Genomic DNA, 22,919 nt, shown 5'->3' with positions numbered 1-22,919 from the left:
CCAGAGCCTCTCCTTTTCACATTTTAATGAGGTAGGAGAATGCCGCCTTTCCCTTCGGGGCAGCTTCCCTCTGTCTTCAAACTTGCTAGGGTGTGGGGGTTACAAACAGGAAAAACCCCCATTCCTCCAAAAGGCTGGGAGGAGGCGGACTGCACTCCCAGAGCTCTTTTAACATGCCAATGCGTGCTCTGCGCTTTCCCCCGGGGGCGACCGTCCTGCCACGGGGCCAGGACAGGGGCAGCCCAACCCCTCCCGACCAGGAAACTTGTTCATAACATAAACTTTCAACCTTTTCAATGCAGATGTGATTGATGGATGGTAGAACTCCCTGTTGCCTGTTTTCCAGGGCTATTTCAGTGGGTTTCTGGAAACAGGAGGTCTGGTGTTGTATTGATTAGTTTCTCTGTTTGACAAGCAATGAGTTACTAGATTCGGGGTAGCTTATCTTAAATCTGGTTTCTTTTGACCATCCTCTAACTTTTAACTGATTTCAGCAAAGCTTATCTATTCATTTCAGCTAAATCAGCAACATCTATTGTTAACTGTAACCTTAGCTTTTCTCAAAGCTTCAAACTTAGTGTCTCACAGAACATCAATTCCTGTTGAAAATATGATCCAATTTTAATTATTTAAATATTTTTTTTTAAATAATAAAGAAATTCACTGAAAAATTTAGGCAAACCAGCAATCAAAAGTGCAGTGCAGATAACCTGGGATTGGCACTGGGTGAACCTTATGGACACAGCCTCTAGCACACTGAGTCCCTCCCTTGTTCACAAAAGGGAAACCTGTCCCAGGGTCCCCCTTAAATACACTTTATTTCACCCGCGGCACCCAAAGTTCTTTGTCCTATTCTCCTGCCCCATCTTCTGAATAGGCTCTTTGGAGAAAGATTAATAATAACTTTGGGTTTTCGATTGGTTCTCCCAGCTGCAAAATAGATTTTCCCAGGGAGAGATGAATAGTAATTTTGGTTATTCAGGGTGTCTGAATAGGGAGTAGAGAGGGTGAATAGAGGTGGGTCTGCTCAGATATTGCTGTTGAGATTTGCCGCTGAGATTGGTATCTTTTTTTGATGGCTCAGTCCACCCTCCTTTCTTGTGGGTGATGGCGGTGCTTCTCACTTCTCCAGCTCCACCTTGGGTTTCCTGGCAGCAGCTTTTGTTTGACCTAAAACGTCATTGCTACAAGCCCAAGCCTGGGTTTACTGGTTTCACTGCAACATGCCCAGGCTTGTTTGGTTACATTTATTTTTATGTACTTGCAACCTTATAACACAAACAATCCCGTTTTATAATTTTATAACATGAATTATCCCATGGCATTTATTACAGTGACATGCGGAGAGGACTCTAAAACTTGGAGGCAGAGCGAGTTTTAAAGTAGGTATGCAGTTTTATTCAGCGCTGGGGGCAATGCGAGATAATTCTCAAAGGCATGCGGGCTGCTCACTTTTACGTATTTTCTTTTATCCTCTAGAATGTTACATATGTGTTGAGTTTCACAATACCCTCATGAATATTCATCCTTTGGCTCCCCCCCTCTCCTCTTCGTATGCTAATTAGCTCATCAGTCTCTTGTGCCTGCACAGTTGTCTCTGGTGGTCTCTCACGGGGGTCTCAGCGATGAAGGCAGAAGTCTTCCTCTGAGATGAACTTCTGACCCTGCCGCCTTGCGCATGCTCACTGGTGCTCTGGTCATAGTTCAAGCTGTAAGGTCAGTTTTATCTGTCCCTGGGGGTGCAAGGCACCTGTTATCTTAGTATCTTTGGTTCACTTGCATTCTTGTCTCCTGCTTTGGGTAAGCATTCTCCTTCTTATCAAGCATCCTTGCATTCCTACATATTTCTGTTTTTTCTAAGGGCAGCAATACATCATCTGAATGCCTACTCTTTTAATGAACTTTTCTAATTTCTATGATTAATATCCTCTAATTTCCAATATCACGTTTCAATAGTTCCTGTCACTTCTACAAAAGTACACACAAGGTCTATTTTGGTCATCCTGTGTTTGGTGGCAGTCACCTGCCAGGTTCAGGAAGCACCAGTTCCCAGTGTGCATAAGTAAGAAACAAGTTGCCCAGGGGCAGCTTGTTCCTAATCCTGGTGCTTAGCTATCACCAACTTAAGAATGAAAACATCCTTGTTAACAGCTGAAGGCCTTAATAGCATAAAATTACTTTTTTTCTTACAATCCTATCAAACTGTCTAAGTGCATGTCTTAGTTAAATGTTGCAATAATTTAGATCTTTGGGTGTTGGTTTCTTCAGTTAGCTGAAACACTTGTTTCTTAAGGGTTTTCAATTAACATAGAAATAATGTAGCATAAATGCCTGTTTCTAGCCATTCAGTGATCTTCTATCTTCTTTTCAAAAAAACTCACTGATCAGATAGATGCAAGTTGATCAGTTTGGAGCTCTTCATATAAAATGAAGTTGCTTTTTCAGTAAAACTTACTGTGACAAATATAAGAAGTAAATCTTGCATTTCCTCAGTGGGGAAATTAATGTCTGTTTGTATTTTGAAAGCATTTATTGAAGATTTGGGGGTTCTTGTCTTCCGGTTGGTGTGTGTTTTCCTTACCCAGGTGATGTGGTGTTCCACAGGTTGCTTAATGTTCAAAGTGATTCCTGTGTAACATCATTTTTTTTATTTTTCAGTTCCTTTAATGAAGACCTGAATGGGGCAGGGAGGGGGTCCCAGCTGTGAAATTGCATCTGAATAACCAGCTCATTTCTTTTTGTAACCCTTCTAGTGTAAACAAATCACATTGAATCATGGCAGCAGATTCTATGGAAATTGATGATGCTTTGCATAGGTAAGATTGTCTGATTTTTAAGTGTTGCTCCTGTCTTTTCAGGAACACTTACATTTACATGCAGTAATGATATAATTTCATTCATCACTCAGCCTTTGCTGTGCTCAGTCCTCATCACCAGTATCTCTGTTACCCTCCAGACTTCAGGGTGTTATATTTCGAGGGTTTTTTGTAGATTTCAAAAGAAAATATTTATTTCTTTTGGTTTAGTTTTGTTTTAATTTGTTAGCTGGGAGTGTCTTGATATCACTTGGCATGGTAATAGTTCAGAAAGTCTCTACTGGGACAAATGGTATCCCTGTAAAAGCATGGTGGGATGAAAAGCTTCTTTGTATATCAAAAAATAAAAAATAATTTAAAATTTGCTTGTATGCAGAACAAATAAGGCTTCTTCTTAATTCAGTGCAATACTTCTGGTGTTGTGTCACTTAACTTTTTGTCAGTAGCCTCATTTAAGTTTTCTTTTCCTTGGTGAAAAAGATGATGTTTAAAATGGTATAAGTTTAATTGTACAGTTGGAAGTTAGGACTCTTCCAGATTTCAGGATCTGACTACAAAAGCTGTGTTACCCTCTGTCTTGGTTTGAAAGACAGATATCTGCTAGGAAGGGGGCAGGACCTCCCTAGATATGGAGAATTCAAATCCCCTCCCTCTAAATTATTCTAATTAAGAAAAAAAAAATTAAAGGAGCTTTCAGACAAAGGTATGGGGATAGGAATAACAGTTCTTTACTAGTATATATGACAAAACAACAAACAAACAACAACTACAGCATTAATAATAAACAGAACCAAGAACCTTGAGGGCTTTCACAGAAAGCCCAGGGCAGTTTGATCTCGGTGCCCCTGCAGGACTCTGAGAGGCCGAGCTGGAAGGGAGGAAAGTCTCGGGCTGGTGGATGAGATGAGGAGCTCTGCGCTGGAAGCTGGAGCGGCAGGGGTGTCCCGGCAGGGCTGGGCAGTGCAGGGCTACAGAGTAGCAGGAAAACCTCAAAGCTCCGAAGAAGCAGCAGCAGTGGGGGGAGGGCTGGAGAAAGCGAGCTCAGGATTCCCGGGTACAGGAGCAGATGACTGTAGATTTCCCAGGACGAGACAGAGGCAGAGTGAGGGCCGCGAACTCTTCCTGTAGCGGGAGGCAGCCTGACCGTCCTCCTCGGCGCTGAGAGCAAGTGAGTTCTCCTCCCCCAGCTGTCTTTTTGCCTTTCCCAAAGCTCATCATCTCTCCCCTCTGAGGGACACTCCCAGGGACTCAAAAACAACAAGTGTAGCCTTGTGCTGCCATGTCCCTCAAGAACTCCCTTTTGTTCTGATTAAGTAGTCATTAAGGCTTCTTGGAAACTTATGGGAAAAAATTCTGTGAGAAGGAAAAAAAAAAACCCAAATCTAACCCCCAACACCCTCTGTTTTGAAGATTTCTGATAACAAAGAAATTCTTATGCATATTTGTGTCTTCAGTAGTTAATTCCAAAAACTTTGTTTATCCTGAAGAAGTTTTGCACTGATTTAAAATTATAACTTTATCTTCTCTAAAACCTTGCACTGACAAGGTCTGTGCTAAATGCATTTTGCTGTATGCATTGTGAGTGCAAATCTTATGTTTGATAAACATTTGCATTTTTATGAAGTTTTTTAATGACTGGGAATTCTTGACTTGCTTTAATATGCTCTTGACTTTGTATCTTGTTTTGATTTGAATTTGTCTTTGCTGTAGTCGCCAGAGGTATGTTCTTGGAGACACAGCAATGCAGAAGATGGCTCAGTCCCACGTGTTCCTGAGTGGTATAGGTGGCCTTGGTGTGGAGATTGGTAAGTTAGGTAACATTTATTTAAGAAGACATGAGTGTGTGTAAACATACTGTCCCAGGATACCTGTAAACCTTCAATTTAAATATATTAAGCATGTCTGAACTATCTGAATGAATTTATGTATGCATGATGCATATTACTAACATTGCAGATGCAGGAAAGATCCTGGACTTAAATTCTCCTTTGACTAGAACAACATTTCAAATTTTACTTTAAAATGTGCTTCCATGAGCCAGATTGCTTTAGCTAAATCTTGTGTCCTGGGTGAAGGTTTAGGGTAGGTAATCCAAGTTACTCATTTATGCATCAGTATCAATGAATGTTTTATAGAAATAGCTATAGCCCAAATTTTTCCCGTGTGAAATGGGAGGGTGTGTAGCAGAACAGAACTATTTGGTGAAAATGCATAACTGCCCTGATACAAGAGACTTCTTAACAATTTCCCTTACTCCTCATGAGCAAGACTTGTTTTGGCTGGTTTGTGCCTGGGGTATTCCTCCTTCAGTTGGCTCTAGTGGTTCTTTGCACCAGATGCCAGAACAGAGTCCTGGGGTTTTGCAGTTTATTGTCATTACTATCTCTGTAATCACAACTGTGGGATGAACAGCTGACAAATGACAAATGTAGAGAGTCTTTTTAACCTTACTTATGTTATTTTGCTGTCAGGAGTGCTGTAGAATGCTTGAGCCAAATGTAAGAGAGAAAAAACCCTTAAGCTATGAACTTCTTAATAATGAAATACTGTCATTGTCCACCTGAATAACTATCCAATTACAGATTTGCAAGTAACCTGCAATAGTCCTTCTCACTGTTTTTGCTTTTTTTTTGTTTTGTTTTTTCAGCCAAAAACATCATTCTGGCCAGGGTAAAGGTATGTAAAACAATTCTGTTGTTGGGTATTCTTGGGTAAGCATGAGAAAAAGGCAAAACACTACTAGCTAATTGAAGTTTCTGAATCTGTTTTTCAGTAGAAGGGTTGCAAAACATTTGAGAGCCTAGGGGTGAAAACTTTCAATAATCTGGATGTTCTAGTGGTACAGTCAGAATCTTAGGTTAATGTCCACTGCACTCTGAAATGGCTCATAAACTATTTTAGCCAGCTGCTGATTAGATACTGAATCCTTTTGTACAAAGTGGCTTCTCCTAAATGGAGTGGTCCAAATTTGAAAGCCAAACTATTCAAAATATCTTATTTTGTCATCCATTAGAATCCTTTTGTGTAGACATTAGAATGGTTGGGTGTTTTAATCCAACAACTGCTTTTGTGCTGCTTGGATTAATTTTATTAGCAAGAAGCCTTTTAAAACTCTTCTTTCCAATAGAAAAAAATCAAATGACTCCATTAAGTTTCAGATCACAATTGCCCCTGTATCACAGTCTGGCAAAAATCATCCTTAATATTTAAATGCTGTCTGTTATCACTGCAAACTGGCAGGAAAATGCTGAATGAAGTGCATGTTGCAGATGTGTTTTGCTCTCTCAAACAGTAAGAGTTTTGGAAAAGAGGTTGGAAGAGCTTGTTCTTCTATGTGCTACAACTAAATCTCTTCCTTGCAACATTTTATGTGGGGTTTAGTCCATGCTTTTGGGTGCTGTGACCTTGTATATTTCTTCCAGCAAATACTTTTTGACAAACTTTCTTAGGCTCTTACAGTTCATGACACCAAGCACTGCACAAAATGGGATTTGGGGATCAACTTCTTCATCCATGAAGATGATGTTACCAGTCAAAGGAACAGGTTAGTGAAGTCTTTGGAGTGAGAGAGGACTGAGCTCGACAGTCTCATCAGCATCAAAAATAGCAGTTTGTTGTCCAAGAGCTGGTAGTACATATCAAATACCTGTTAAACCCTTTCTCTGGAGATGCTGGCTGTGAGTACAGTGCCCAGGTAGATATTAGAGCAAGTCTAGACTGGGACTGAGGTTCAGAGTCAAAAGTGTCACTGCTTGTAATGCAAATTTAATAGCAGGGGCCAGCATGCATTTCTTCCTTGGGCTTTCTCAGCCACCTGTACAAGACTGGACAATAGCCATGACAGCAGACCATCCGTGAGTCCTGTGGGATATTGTGTCATCCTGGTTTTGAAGACTTTTCTAAGCTTTCTGTAATGTTCTTCCTATTGGAGTCAGAAATTTCACCTTATCACACTTTCTACTATAAACACTGGCCATGTTTTGCTGTCTTTCATTGTTTACATATTTCTAGGTAGGAGGAGAAAGGTGATTGACAGTTGGCTTGACCAATGTGGATTGAGAGGTGGAATTTCATCCTCCAATCCACGGGCCCCATAGGAAATGTATAAAACTGAGTTTTGTAAATAAACTCGCCCCTTTTTTCCTGCTTCACTCACCAGCGTGTCCTCGTGTGGTTCTTTCCGTGTCCGCTGTGACAGATATTGGACACATCAATTTTCCTCAGGCTTGCTAAGAATTGAAGTGTGAATAAATTAGTTGTTGGTTGTTGCCAGGACACATTGTGAGGGTCTCTTGTAGGGCATGTGTAGTATGAAATTGTGTATTGAAAATACAATTTTGTAGATACATAAAAAATTGAAAATTGCTTTTCTTTCAGGGCTGAGGCCACACTTCCTCATATTGCAGAACTCAATCCATATGTCCATGTAGCAGCATCAACTGTGCCACTAGATGAAACCACAGATCTGTCTTTCCTAAAGCACTACCAGGTATGTTTCTCTTAAAGCAGTTGTATGTGTATTGGTGTATTTTGCTCTGAGCATAAAACTTGGATTTTTTATGTAATTAAATAGAATGAAGAACTTTGAAGTATATTTTGAGATGGTGTAAAGAAAGCAGTAAGTCTTGTATTTGGACTGATGAAGTGTTGTGCTTGTTTTTTTCAAGACTGAAACAGTGGGTTTGTGTTCCCACCACTTTCTTAATACACTTACTATGGAATTTGCTATGACAATAAATAGCTAAGTGGGGTCACTGTACAAATTTTTTTCTTTGAAGGTGAAACTGTGACCTTTCTTTGCAGCTATGTAGCACAGATGTTCTATATATATTCTTTGTGCTGTATTCCAGGCAGCAGAAGCTCAGGCTATATAATTAGATCATTCATATATGTATGTAATGAAATGTAAGTGCCTCTGTGGTGGAGTGAGGGCACTTGCAGTTGTTCAGTCAGCTGTGTCCTGCCTGTGTGCATGGCTCCGTCTGAGTGGGGAACCTTTACCTGTGTGGCTTAGATACAAGCACACCAAGTTTCTGAATGTCCCAGCTACAGCAGGCCATGTGTAACTGAATGGGTTGCAGTGCATGTGCCTTGGAAGCCAATACTGTCCTAGGCATTAAAGGAATGTGTATAGAAATTCTGTGTCTGCAATTTTATGACCAGAAATACTGGAAGCCTATGCAGACTTCTTGGTGTGCACTGATGAGTATTATTTGTGTTTACTAGCTTTAATCCTAAAATTCAAAATCTACATTTTTGCTGAGATTATCCATAACTGTTTCGGTAAATATTCTAATTAGGTTTTGAGTTTCACAGCTGCAGTTAAAAAAAACCCGAACCAAACAAACTAAAACCTGGGAATTTGCTGCTCCTGCTCTTGCTCATGTTTCCAGATCTTGTGGAGTGGTAACCAGTCTGCTTTAATGAGAAAACTTCCTCAAGACTGCTTTCTCTTAAGTGTGGAGGATAGGAGTCAGGACACCTAACTTACTCTAAGTGCTAAGTTTTCCCATAGCTTGAAGATACTGATTACTTTCAGTGTCTTAGAAGTATTTCTGTTCTTGTTCACAGTGTGTCATATTGACTGAAGTCAGTCTGTTGCTGCAGAAGAAGATAAATGACTTCTGTCATGCTCAGCAGCCACCTATTAAGGTAATAGAAAAATATGCAACACATGAATAATCTGTGGGCATTCTGGACTTCCAGGATGTTCTTTCCAAAAATGGAGAAAGCTGGTTATGGGGTATATAATTCAATGCAGATGGCATGTTGATGAAGCAGCAGGAGTTTTGGGAATACAGTGCTGCTACTGGTATTATCTGGATACCAGAACAGGTAACCATGGCTTGGTCCTTAATTAAAAAGCATTTGTGTTAAAGAAATAGTTTTCACTGTTAACTCAAAATGGTTCTGAAAGAATGTGCTGAAGGACATGCTGAGGCTGGATGTAAGAGAAGTAGAAATGGCAGCATTTCACTGTGTAGTGATGTTACTCCTGTGTTGTGAATGGGCTCAGAAATGCTCCTGCATGTTCAAGGTCTGTTGTCACTGCTGTGCTGTGTAGTCAGTGGCCTGAGTACACAACAGGTTTCCACTGTAGAATTAAACCTGCTGGCCTTCAACAAGGTCCAATGTGAGGCATCATATCTTTGGCTTGTGCTGTTCTAGGGATACTCATGATTTTTACTTTCTCTTGTAGTTCATCAGTGCAGATGTGTATGGAGCATGTTCACGTTTGTTTTGTGACTTTGGTGATGAATTTGAAGTGCTGGATACAACAGGAGAGGAGCCAAAGGAAATATTCATTTCAAATATAACACAAGTAAGGGATAAAAGTTATTGTGTTGCTTTAACTGTTTTTAAAAGGACTTATTATTGGCTCTTTGAAAAGGGGAGGGCCAGAGTGCTTCACTTAAGCAACCTGCTAAGCAATTTAAAATTGGCGCTATAGGAGAAGCAAAGCTACTTTGGTTACTTTATTCTTACCCTTGCCACCTGGTTGTTACTTACTATGTAACACAATACTGATTTTTTAATTAGAGAGAGAGAGAGAAAGAAAATGAGGAGATGTAGAAAGAGGACATAACTTTGGTGTGAAAATAGGGTAAGTCTTCTAAGGAAGTGTGAAAATAGGCGTGGAAAGTGCCCTTTTTATAAGAAACTGCTGCACTTACAGGCGGGCTACTGGAATAATTAAGGAGATTGAGAGCATATTTTGAAAAGAAATTAAAAGGTTTGTTTTAACCTACCAAAGCAATGAGGCAATGAGAAGGGGATATTATTGCTAGTACTTCCACTGCAGAATGTTAAGATGTCCATTTAATCTTGTATTGTTGTTTTATAAAGGGAAATTACTTCAGATTCTTTTTTCGGTTCTGGAAGTTCAGACAGGAAGCTCACTCATCCAGCAGCAAGTCTTTTGTCCTATCTCCAGTCTAGATATAATAATAACCAATGTGGGAGGGGTTGTACAGCAAGTTGGGTTTGGTCTGGATTAAAGCTTATACTATGATGATTTGGGTAGCCTGTTCCTTGGTGCCTTTAAAAGGGAATGGATGACTTGACTGTTCTCATTAATTACATAAGGAGTACATAACTGAGTTTCATGGCTTGTGCTGATTACCTGCCAAATCAAGAAATTAATATCTATTTGTATATTGTAACATTGTATCTTTTTGGTGTGTAGCTGCAGCCTAATTGTCTCCCAGTCAGCCTCTCCAGTGGAGAAACTGCTTGAGAAGATTCAGGCAAAGCAATCAAGCCACACATCCACATGCGTTACCGGCTAGCTCAAGCAAGGAGAGGCAGAAGGCTCTCAGCCACAGATTAGTTCCAGCGAAGTTTATTCTATGTGCCGAAGGAAGGTCTGTGGGCCAAAAAGAGGCCGAACAATGTGATTTTTGGGTTATATAGTGTCTCAGGTTTGTGGGTGGTACAAGGGGCAGGGCAAGGGGGCAAGTGACCATGGAGAAGACAGAAACTGGACCCCAGGCCCCACAGCCAATGGGGAACCAGGGGAAGGGGACACCATGGGAAGGTGATGGATGTTGGGAAACCCAGGGAGCAGATTGCGCAATGTTTGCAAAGAACCATGGGGGAAAAAACCTTGTTATATGTGGAAGGGGTATCTTTAATCTTCACTTTTCCAAGGCAAGGCAGTTGGGAATTCTTTTAAGGGCACTAGGGACTCCACAACTTCCCCGTTTTTGCCAACTATGAACACTTCCCCAATGGATTTCTGCAAACACTTAGCTAGGCAGGGAAACACAAGCAAGATGATAAAAACAATGATTACAATTAAAAATATCCCTTTAACAACAGACAAGACCCATCCTGTCAATCCCCAGTGTCCGAAAAGTTCACTGATCCAGTCTGAGTTTTCAGTCTTTAATTCCTTTACTTGCTTTCTTAGCTTCTGGATATGTGCGTGGATGGATTCCGAGTGAGTAGAGGGGTTGAAACAGCACATCCCATCAAAGTCCTGGCAGCCATGTCCATGGGCGAGCAGCAGATAGTCGATGACTGCATGGTTTTGTAAAGTTGCATGCCTGGTAATCTCAGTGTCACTAAGGAGGTCACTGAGTGCAGCAGAGGTAGCATTTGCCTACTTACTAAGACAGTATTCCAGGTGAAAGCTCACTGAGGGCCTTGGCTGGAGCCACCCAAGGTAAAAGTCGGGAGACTATGACCCTGTTTCCTTTATTCCAGTTATAAATTTGGCTATCACAATTTTCATCAAATTCAGAATATGACCTCTTTTGGCATGCCAATTTCCCTTTCTGTTTCCAATTTTGAAGTAAGGTTATGTTTGGAGTGAGGGTAGTAAGCTGGCCAAGGTGTGCTGGTTCGAAAGCAAAACCAGTGAGACTCCAAGTCAGAAATACATTTTAATAGAGAGAGAACAAACAACAAGAAATATAAAAATAAAATAAAATAAAATAAAATAAAATAAAATAAAATAAAATAAAATAAAATAAAATAAGATAAATGCAATAGTACAAAGGAACACTGACAGAGTCAGAATGCAAATCTGACACCCTGTTGGTCAGGGTGTTGGAAGCAGCCTGAAGTAAGTTCTCCCAGAGTGACAGTTGTGGCTCTGTTGAAGTAGAGATGATCCTCAAGAAAGGGTCCAGTCATCTTCTGGGAGTCCAGTGGAAACAGGCTATCTTGGTGTTATCAGGTGCCCCATTAACAGAGGGCATCCACCCTCTTTACACTCCTAGAATTACAAGAGATAAGGAACAATATCTCCCAACTGACTTCAACAGATGAAAATAGAATACACATTTTTGGTTACATTTTTCAGCCCAAGACATTATCCACCCCTTATTCTATTATCATCTGTATCATATCCAAATCAATATACTCTTATATATATATATATACATGCACAATGAAACCTTATACACAATTCTCACTTAAGATTAGGTTTCCCTGTGGCACACAACAGGTTTCTCCATCTTTCTGCATTACACACCAAGTATAACCGGGTCCTTGAGCAAAAACAATCCCACGGATGTGTCTGCCTTTGCCTGAGGTGGGATTAATCCAAACAGTCTTTCTTAACATACCCTTCCTGTGAACCACCGGGACTTTATCTCCATCCACTGTGTGAAAGGGCTTGGACTGGGCAGGTCCACCTCGGTTGATGGATCCTCGAGTGTTCACCATTGAGGTGGCTTAGCTAAGTTCACTTCCCAATTCTTGAAGGTCCGTCCGCCAAGTACCTTTAGGGTATTCTTTAGTAGTCCGTTGCATCATTCTACTTTCCCGGCAGCTGGTGCATGATAAGGGGTGTGATATATCCATTTGATGCCATGTTCTCTGGGCCAGGTGTTTATAAGGCCATTCTTGAAATGGGTCCCATTGTCTGACTCAGTTCTCTCAGGGGTGCCATGTCTCCACAGGACTTGCTTTTCCAGGCCCAGGATGGTGTTCCGTGTCTAGCGTGAGGCACAGGGTAGGTTTCCAACCATCCAGTGGTGGCTTCCACCATGGTCAGTACGTAGCACTTGCCTTGGTGGGTTTGGGGAAGGGTGATGTGGTCAATTTGCCAGGCCTCCCCATACCTGTACTTCAACCATCATCCACTGTACCACAGAGGCTTCACCCGCTTGGCCTGCTTGATTGCAGTGCAGGTCTCACAGTTGTGGATGACTTGGGAGATGTTGTTCATAGTAACGCCCACCCCTCAATCACGGGCCCATCGGTATGTTGCATCTCTCCCCTGATGACCAGAAGCATCATGGGCCCAAAGAGCCAGGAATAATTCTCCCTTGTGTTGCCAGCCTAGATCCACCTGTGATACTTTCACCTTGGCCGCTTTGTCCACCTGCTCGTTGTTGCAATGCTCTTCATTAGCCCGACTCTTGGGTACGTGCGCATCCACGTGTCGAACCTTCACGGTCAGTTTCTCTACCTGGGTGGAGATGTCCTGCCAAATCTCAGCGGCCCAGATGTATTGGCGATTGATGAGAGACGGGAAGACTGATTCGGTGATCAGAATTCGATTTTACTCAGGTTTTCCAAAAGCTTATATACTATTTCAGACAGGTTAATCATTTCTACTACAATAATCAGGTTAAAAATCACACAGAAAACTCATGCATTTTACAACAACTCTTTGCTTGCAGAAGTTGATTGAATCTTCTCTCTTCCCGTAAGCAGGTGTAATCCTATCTCCTGTAATTTTCACAGTTCTGTTGGTTCCTGCCATGGCATCTTGGTTATCAAACCAGATATGCTAATCAAGTCTGTTTGACTCTCTGTCTTGTGTATTCCCAGATCTCCCCCTTCTGTATTAACTAAGAATACTCTCTTGATGGCTTTATTAACTAATCTCTGCACACATTGAAGCAAGCAAGGTATCATAACTAATACAATTATTATTAAAATCATTACATGCATTCTTATCCTAAGAAAATCTTTTAGCTAGGGTGTCAAACCTTAGCCACTAAACAAGTTATCTAGCTAAGATCCAGATTCTACCTTTAATTTAAATACACTATCTTTTAGCTGCTGAATGCTTTTATGGATAGATTCTGAGTGATCAGAAAGATTCATAATCAACTGTAGTCTGAGTGGGGTTCCTCTTCCTCCTCCTCTCTCGGGGGCTCGGTGGCGGTGGCGTCTTGACCTCCGTCAGCTGTCGGTAGAGGTTCTCGGAACGGCTTCACGTTTTTTGCCGGAATCTAGCGGGGTCCTTTTTCTGAGGAGATACAAGCATAGCCCCTTCCCCAGGTGATCAAAGGGTAAGGGCCAAGGATTTTACCAGATTCTGGGTTACGGATTAGTACTGGTGGTTTCTCTTTGCAGGAAAGTGATTTGGATGATGTAAAATGCCTAGTCATAGGGGGATTTAAGTCTGTCATTGAACAATTCAAGAAATTAAAGACATACAAGGCTTTGCATAATCTTTCTGCAGGAGTATCCTCGGCTCCCCCTTTTTGTTGTAACAGAAGACGTTTGAGAGAGCAATGGGCTCGTTCTATAATTGATTGTCTTGTGGGTGAGTGAGCTATGCCTTTTTTGTGGGTGATATCTTATAATGAGAAGAAGTTTGTAACTCTACGGGAAATATATGCGGGTCCATTATCTGTCTTAATCTGTTGCGGAATTCTTAAGGTGGCAAAGGCAGCAGCGAAATGACGGCAGGCGTCTTTCCCTGTCTCTCCCGTGTGAGCTGAGGCAAACAGAGTACTTGAAAAGGTATCAATAGAAGCATGCACGAATTTCAAGCGGCTGAATTCAGGAATGTGTGTCACATCTGTCTGCCAAATTTGTAGGCTCTGTAGACTTCTTGGGTTGACCCCTGTGTTTACATTAGGAAGTGTGCAACGCTGACAGTTAGGGCATATAGAAATGATATTAGAGGCTTGTGCTGGAGTTAATTTAAAAAGTCTTACTAAAGCCCTAGCATTTTGGTGAAAAAAGGAGTGACTCAGTTTAGCTTGCTCTATTTTGTTAGGCAAAACATGCTGTACTGATAAGGTTAACAAGTCTGCTTGGTCATTACTTTTAGTGAGAAAACCTGGTAGATTGGAATGTGACCTGATATGCATCACAAAGTAAGGAGCTGTCCTCTGGTCTAACAGAGAGACCAGCAGTTTTAACTAGAAAAAAGAATGTCATTTTTAACATTTTTCAAAACAGAATTCTCTGCTCTCTGTACAATACTTGAAACATATGCGGAGTCAGTAATCAGATTAAAAGGTGTGCTGAATTTCTGAAACACTCTGACAACAGCAGCTAATTTCACTATTTGTGGAGACTCTTCAACTACAGCAATATCAGATTGCCAAGTTCTAGTTTCAGGGTCCCTCCATACAATCACTGATTTACGGGTTTTCTCAGACCTATCTGTGAATATTGTCATAGCTTGCAAGGGAGTCTCACTTCTCTTTGGCTTGGGGATTAAATTAAAAGACGAACTTAATAATTTGTGTTTAGGCGGATGGATAGATATCTGCCCTGGGTAATTTGTTAAAGCAATTTGCAATTTTTCAGACATCTGTAGCAACCAATTCAAATAAAGCATTGTGAGAGGTAGATAGATAATATCAAAATCTTTCCCAGCCGAAGAGGTCAGTCTTTGCTGAGTCTTGACAATCAACATGGCCATTAGTTCATCTTGCATGGAAATAGTCTTGGGCATATTGTTAGGCAAAAAGACCCATTCAATAATTAGAAGAGGATCTGGTTTTTCTGAGTCCCACTGAAATATTAATGCATAAGGCTGTTTATTAGGATTCAGAATAATTAGCCACAAAGGCAACTTTGGAGCCCACCTAGCTGATTGCCTTTGAGAGATAGCATTAGCTACTTTTTGAAGCGCAATTTGTGCTTCTTTGTTTAAGTGTCTGGGTGATAAGAGGTTAGGCTCTCCTCCCAGGAGGGCAAACAATGGCTCTAAATCTGCATTTGAAATCCCAAGCAAGGGACGGACCTAATTTATTGTTCCTAGCAACTTCTGTGCATCATGTAAAGTTTTGATTTCAGTTGAGATTTGCAAGGGTTGTGCAGAAATAGAATGCATGCTTATTCGCCAGCCCAAATATTTCTAGGGAGATGTCTTTTGAACCTTTTTAGAAGCAATGGTGAGGCCTGCTGAGGTAACAGCTTGGCAGACAGCTTGCACTGCTTCCTCCATATGACCCACGGTTTCTGCAGAAATAAGAATGTCATCCATATAATGATAAAAGAGAACATCAGGCATTTGTTCCCGTATCGGGCTCAGGGTTTTTGCTACGTACCACTGACACAAAATTGGGCTATTTCGCATTCCTTGGGGAAGTGATAACCAATGATATCGATTTAGAGGTGCCTGCATATTAATGCTCGGCACAGAAAAGCTAAATTTGGGTGCATCATCTCGATGCAGAGGAATGTCAAAAAAACAATCCTTTAAATCAATTACTGTTAAATGCCAATTTCTAGGAATCATAGAAGGGGAAGGGAGGCCTGGCTGTAGGGGCCCCATTCCCTCAATTACCTCGTTTATTTTCCTCAAGTCATGCAATAGCCTCCACCCCCCAGACCGCTTTTTGATTACAAACACCGGTGAATTCCAAGGGCTATTAGATGGGACTATGTGTCCCTTTTCCAGCTGTACCTTTACAAGTTCTTGTAAAATGCGCAGTTTTTCTAATGACATGGGCCATTGGTCTACCCAAACTGGATTAGAGGATTTCCAAGTCAGTTTGGGGGTCTCGCGCGCCCCAATGACCCTTATACAAAATTTGACTGCATGAAAATTCCCCATTGAGACAAAACATCTCTCCCCCATAAAATCAGCGGCGCAGACAACACATAAGGCCTGACAGTTGCTACCCTGCCTTCAGGCCCTGTGATCTGTACCAGGTGTTGGCTTTGATAGCTTTGACTGTTTCTACCCACCCCTGAGAGGACCTGGGGGACAGGCATTAATGGCCAATCATTAGGCCATTGATTTTGGGAGATAAGACTGATATCCACGCCTGTGTCAATCAATCCGGTTAAAATTAACTCTTTACCTCTCAGAGACACCTTACACCTGCACGTAGGACATTCAGGAGTTATGCGCTGGGTCCAAAAAATTTGTGGTACCCCCGTTGAACCAAACCCGCCTCCCCTCTGATTAGCTATCGGGGGTGTGGATAAGGGGGCTGCTGGAAAAGGTACAAGCTGGGCTATTTTGGTCTCTGCTGGGACCACGCAGGGGGGCTGTGGGGTCCAAGCCATGATTTTTATTTCCCCAACCGTGTCAGAATCAATAACTCCTGGCAAAACAAATAATCTTGTTACTGAGGTAGAAGATCTACCTAAAAGCAAAGCATGGTGACCTGGTAGTAAAGGTCCATAAATTCCTGTGGGGAGACAAAACACTGAGGAATTGGTCAACGTTACTGTATCACGGGTTGAAATGTCCAGTCTGGTGCTCCCTGGGGTTGCTGGACGTAGGTCGGAGATGGTCTGGCGGGCAGGGCCTGCGCTGGCTGGAAGCTGAAGGTTGGCTCTGGCTGTGACAGCTGCTGGGACTTGTGTCTGCACTCGCTGTCGCATGCTGTGAGATGATTTGCTGTAAAAGCTGGCCATTTGGTGAAACTTGAAGAGGCATTGATTAGCGAAATAAAGGCAAGGTCTCTGTCTTTAAGGGCTTTCTTTTTTATCTGTAACCAATTGTTATGCATATTTGAAGCGAGTCAGTCCGGATCATTTTCGGGGCCGGGGTCGAATGGCTTTCTGTCACTGTTAAAGTCAGAGTCCCCATAAGCGATCAGTGTTCGGCAGCTCTGTGGTCGCTGGTGGGATCCCGGTGGGGGTGCAGCTGGCGGCTGGGCTTTATCTTTGGCGTTCGTCGGGGAGGGGGTGCGGACGGGGGACGGGGAGCGGGACCTGGGCAGGTTTCGGTCTGGCACGGCCTCCGGGGCCGTCTCCGCGGTAGCCTCGAAGGCTGCCTCGCTCCCCCCCTCTTTTTTAACCGCTTCCATGACCGCCCTCCATGCAGGAAGCAGGCGCAGCTCTGGCTCGTGGCCAGGCAGCGTAGCCAGGTCGTAGAGCTTTACGCCGACCTTGTCCCAGTAGCGGAGAGTAAGAACAGAGGAAGGGGTGGTATCGGGGAACATGCGTGACACCCATCGTAGGAGCGACTTAAGGTCCTGCTTAAGAATGGGGGATCCATGCTTGCTCAGCAAGCGCTGGATGGTTTTCTTAATGTCTCTTCCGTCGGACATGACCTGTCCCATACCTTGAGTTCCCCTGGCTCACCTGTCACGTCCGGCGTACAGATGATTGTAGGCCCAAACACGGTTCTTTCACCGCCACGATCAGTTCCAGGGGCGTCGCCAATTGCCAGCAGACCGCCGGTTCTTGTCCTCACACGGGGCACCAATTATTGGCGATTGATGAGAGACGGGAAGACTGATTCGGTGATCAGAATTCGATTTTACTCAGGTTTTCCAAAAGCTTATATACTATTTCAGACAGGTTAATCATTTCTACTACAATAATCAGGTTAAAAATCACACAGAAAACTCATGCATTTTACAACTCTTTGCTTGCAGAAGTTGATTGAATCTTCTCTCTTCCCGTAAGCAGGTGTAATCCTATCTCCTGTAATTTTCACAGTTCTGTTAGTTCCTGCCATGGCATCTTGGTTATCAAACCAGATATGCTAATCAAGTCTGTTTGACTCTCTGTCTTGTGTATTCCCAGACAGATGGGCTTCCCTCTGCCCTGCCAGCTGGCCTTTTTCCAGCGTCTCAGCTATCCCCACAGGGCATTAGCTACCATCCAGGATTCGGTGTAGAGATAGAGCCTCGGTCACTTCTCTTGTTTGGCAATATCCAAAGCCAGCTGGACAGCTTTAAGCTCTGCAACCTGACTCGATCCACCTTGTCCCTCGGTAGCTTGTGCAACTTGTCGTGTGGTGCTCCATACTGCAGCTTTCCATTTCCAGTTAGCGCCTACAATTCGACAGGAACCATCAGTGAAGAGGGCATATCGTCTTTCAGTTTCCGGTAGCTCATTATATGGTGGGGCTTCCTCAGCACGTCACCTCCTCTTCCTCTTCTTCAGAAGATAATCCAAAAGTCTCACCTTCAGGCCGGTTTGTTATAATTTCCACAATCCCAGGGCGATTTGGATTTCCAATACGGGCGTGCTGTGTAATGAGGGCAATCCATTTGCTCCATGTCATGTCGGTAGCGGGATGTGTGGAAGGAACCTTTCTCTTGAACATCCACCCCAGCACCAGTAGTCGGGGTGCCAGAAGTAGCTGCGTTTCAGTCCCAATTACTTCTGAGGCCGCTTGAACTCCTTCATAGGCAGCCACAATTTCTTTCTCTTTGGGAGTGTAGGTGGCTTCAGATCCTCTGTAGCTTCGGCTCCAGAATCCCAGTGGTCGACCCCGAGTCTCACCAGGCACCTTCTGCCAAAGGCTCCAGGACAGACCATGGTTCCCGGCTGCAGAGTAGAGCACGTTCTTCACCTCTGGTCCTGTCCTGACTGGGCCAAGGGCTACTGCATGAGCAATCTCTTGCTTCATCTGGGCAAAGGCTTGCTGCTGTTCAGGGCCCCAGTGGAAATTGTTCTTCTTGCGGGTAACCAGACAGAGAGGGCTCACAATCTGGCTGTACACAGGAATGTGCATTCTCCAGAAGCTTATGGTACCCAGGAAAGCTTGTGTTTCCTTCTTGTTGGTTGGTGGGGACATGGTGGTGATCTTGTTGGTTACCTCTGTTGGGATCTGGCAACGTCCATCTTGCCACTTTACTCTCAGGAACTGAATTTCTTGAGCCGGTCCCTTAACCTTACTTTGCTTAATGGCAAAATCAGCTTTCAGCAGAAGCTGGATAATCTTCTGTCCTTTCTCGAAGACTTCCCCTGCTGTGTCCCCCCATATGATTAGGTCATCAATATACTGTAGATGTTCAGGAGCCTAACCCTTTTCCAGTGCAGTCTGGATCAGTCCATGGCAGATGGTGGGACTGTGCTTCCACCCCTGGGGCAGTCGGTTCCAGGTGTACTGTATGCCTCTCCAGGTGAAGGCGAACTGGGGCCTGCACTCTGCTGCCAAAGGAATAGAGAAGAAGGCACTGGCAATATCGACGGTCGAGTACCACTTTGCTGCCTTGGATTCCAGCTAGTACTGGAGCTCCAGCATGTCCTGTACGGCAGCGCTCAATGGTGGTGTGATCTCATTCAAACCACGGTAATCCACCGTCAGTCTCCATTCTCCACTGGACTTATGCACTGGCCATATAGGGCTGTTAAAAGGGGAACGAACTTTGCTGACCACCCCTTGGCTCTCCAGTTTACGAATCATCTCATGGATAGGAACCACAGAGTATCTGTCGGTGTGGTATTGCCTATGCTGTACAGTTGCTGTGGCGATTGGTACTTCTTATTCTTCAACTCTCAGCAGTCCCACAGCAGAGGGGTCATCTGAGAGACCAGGCAAGGTATTCAGTTGTCTGATGTCTTCTCTCTCTACAGCAGCTATCCCAAAAGCCCAACGATATCCTTTTGGATCCTTGAAATATCCATTTCTGAGATAGTCTATGCTGAGGATGCATGGGGCCTTTGGGCCAGTCACAATGGGGCGTTTTTGCCACCCGTTCCCAGTTAAACTTACTTCAGCCTTCAATACAGTCAGCTGCTGGGATCTTCCTGTCACCCCAGAAATAGAAATGGATTCTGCTCCTACATACCTTGATGGCATCAGGGTGCATTGGGAGCCAGTGTCAACCAAAGCTGTATATTTTTGTGGGTCAGATGTGCCAGGCCATCGGATCCATACAGTCCAAAAGATCCAATTGTCCCTTTCCTCTACCTGGCTAGAGGCAGGGCCCCTCTATTCCTGGTCATGCTGCATGTTGCTCTCTTCCTGTAAATATGTTTCTGAGGTCCCTTCAAGAGGATCAGTCATATCATCATTCCTGTACTGTCTGGAGTTCTGTGCATGAGAGACCGGAGCAGCATTGACTCTAGATGAGCTTCTCGTGGTAGGTGTCCCTCTTTTCAGTTCACGTACCCGGGCTGCTAAGGAGGAGGTGGGTTTTCCATCTCATTTACTCATGTCTTCTCCATGCTCCTGAAGAAAAGACCAAAGGTTACCTCATGGAGTGTAGCTCCTCTCCCTGGCTGGGGGACGCCTGCTTCTAATGGCAGAGACTCTTGTTGGTTCTGGCAAGATGTGGTAAATTTCATCCTTAAGTTCCTTTTTCAGTTTCTGATGGCCCTCTTCAATCAAGCTCCTGACTTGCTCAGCCGACAGCCTTGTTTCCACAGATGAGACATGGGTGCGAAAAGGGGCTGTGACAGTGTCCTCGTAAATTCTTAGTTTATATACCAAGGTGCCCACCCTGTCCTCACCTTCCCTCCATTGCAGTGTTGCCAGGTAACGAGAGTACGTCTCTGGTCCAAGCCGTGCGAATCTCAACCACATCTGCGATGTGCACTGGATACCATCTAGGCTTTTAGGAAATCTCTCGTCTTCTGAAAAAATGATCTCCAGAACAGCCAGTTCCCTCAGGCACCGGATACCTTGTTCCATTGTGCTCCATTTTCTTTGGTGCACCTGGAGGTCTTCTTTACAAAGGTATCTGTCCTTCACACTTGTTAGCAGTTGCTGCCAGAGGCTGAGAGTTCCTTGGGTTCTCCCAGTGCCCTGGTCAATGACCACATCTCAGGACAGAGATCCCAGTTGTCTGGCCTCACTTCCATCCAGAAGGGTGTCATTGGCTGCAGCATCCCAGATGTGGAGCAGCCAGGTCAGGATGGACTCGTTTGTCTGGGGGGTGAATTCCCTCCACAAGTCATGCAGCTCACCTAGGGATAGAGAGCGAGTGATGATCTCCAGCTCTGTCTCTTCTGCTGGGTGTGAAGGTCCTGCCGCATCCTCGTCAGTCACTATGCGGACTGATTTGCTCTTTGATTTCTTCTTCTGAACAGGGGCAACTGCTACCGGTTTAGGCTGTTCCGGTTCAGTGACGATTTTTGTGGGGATGCTGACGGCACATTTGGTTCCTTCCTCCTCTGTGACAGCCTGTGTAGACGTGGATGCTGTTGCTTTGCTTTCATCTCCTTTCTTTTCTGACAGCCTGCGTAGATACAGACACTGTTGCTTTGCATTTGGTTCCTTCCTCCTCTGTGACAGTCTGTGTAGACACTGACACCGTTGCTTTGCATTTAATTCTTTTCTCTTTTGTGATAACCTGTGTGCACATGGATGCTGTTGCTTTCCTTCTTTTTTCCTCTTCCTCAAGAAGACGCTGCACCACACCATGTAGCGCTTTGTTTCTAAGCATGTTCAGGCCGTGCAGAGAAGACAAAGCAGAACCAACAACAACACTATACTGTCCTTGGCATCCAGAGAGAAATCAATATTTTCAAGAACTGCTGTGTCAGGTCTGAAAGGCTGGAAAAAATCATTCTTTACCCCTCCCCACAGGGGCTGAGTGTGATTGTAGAGGCCCCAGATGTAGCATCCTAGACTAGGACAAGCAAAAAAAATTGAGTATATATTCCAAATGATGTTCATTGCCTCGGAGGTTATCATGCAATAGACATAACAGACCAATAAAGCAAATTTGATACCATACTCTGGTCTAAACAGGAGCATTAAGACCAGCAGATAGTGCCCCATGTGTGGAAAAATATAGAGAGCTAGGTATAACACCCATGTAAGCATGTTGAGTATCATAGTGAACAGGTGTCTCCTTCAAAAAAAGAAAATTGTAATTCTGACTTTTCTCAGTAGCTCTTGTGCCCCACCTTGGGCACCAAAAATATGTGCTGGTTTGAAAGCAAAACCAGTGAGACTCCAAGTCAGAAATACAATTTAATAGAGAGAGAACAAACAACAAGAAATATAAAAATAAAATAAAATAAAATAAAATAAAATAAAATAAAATAAAATAAAATAAAATAAAATAAAATAAAATAAAATAAAATAAAATAAAATAAAATAAATGCAATAGTACAAAGGAACACTGACAGAGTCAGAATGCAAATCTGACACCCTGTTGGTCAGGGTGTTGGAAGCAGCCTGAAGTAAGTTCTCCCAGAGTGACAGTTGTGGCTCTGTTGAAGTAGAGATGATCCTCAAGAAAGGGTCCAGTCATCTTCTGGGAGTCCAGTGGAAACAGGCTATCTTGGTGTTATCAGGTGCCCCATTAACAGAGGGCATCCACCCTCTTTACACTCCTAGAATTACAAGAGATAAGGAACAATATCTCCCAACTGACTTCAACAGATGAAAATAGAATACACATTTTTGGTTACATTTTTCAGCCCAAGACACAAGGCTACAGGGGCCCCCCTGATGGCGTGAGGGGATCCCGGCCCATACACGGTCTCCACAGATAAGAAACACTCCCCGAGGCAACACTTTGGGATGGAGTGAGGACACGGAAGTTGTAGAGCTGGTGTAAGTGCACCAATTTAAGGGGGTGTATTCTTTGTTGAATGGGTTTATGTCCTTTTTATGGGCAGACCTAATGAGTTCAAAGTGGGTCAAGAGTGCATTATAAGGTTGATATTGAAATTGAATGCAGTATGGAGCCTTGGAGGACCCCAACAGCTCTAATTCTTAGGGTTCCTCTGATGTTTGTGCTAGGG

The 22,919-nt window shown here is 43.4% G+C and overlaps 1 protein-coding gene across 1 annotated transcript in view; it reads left to right on the top strand.

Moving 5' to 3' along the window:
* The first annotated feature begins 1,541 nt into the window (after window positions 1–1,541).
* Window positions 1,542–22,919, top strand: part of LOC134563378 (ubiquitin-like modifier-activating enzyme 6) — an 81,377-nt gene continuing 59,999 nt past the window's right edge. Inside the window, 8 exon segments of the mRNA XM_063421263.1 lie at window positions 1,542–1,716; window positions 2,754–2,816; window positions 4,527–4,621; window positions 5,464–5,492; window positions 6,266–6,360; window positions 7,194–7,305; window positions 8,388–8,468; window positions 9,016–9,138. Coding sequence (XP_063277333.1) covers window positions 2,776–2,816; window positions 4,527–4,621; window positions 5,464–5,492; window positions 6,266–6,360; window positions 7,194–7,305; window positions 8,388–8,468; window positions 9,016–9,138 — 576 coding nt within the window. The 5' untranslated portion in view covers window positions 1,542–1,716; window positions 2,754–2,775.

The sequence above is a fragment of the Prinia subflava genome, chromosome W (genome assembly GCF_021018805.1).
Source record: "Prinia subflava isolate CZ2003 ecotype Zambia chromosome W, Cam_Psub_1.2, whole genome shotgun sequence".
NCBI classification, from domain to species: Eukaryota; Metazoa; Chordata; class Aves; order Passeriformes; family Cisticolidae; genus Prinia; species Prinia subflava.
This window is presented reverse-complemented; position numbering and strand designations above follow the sequence as displayed.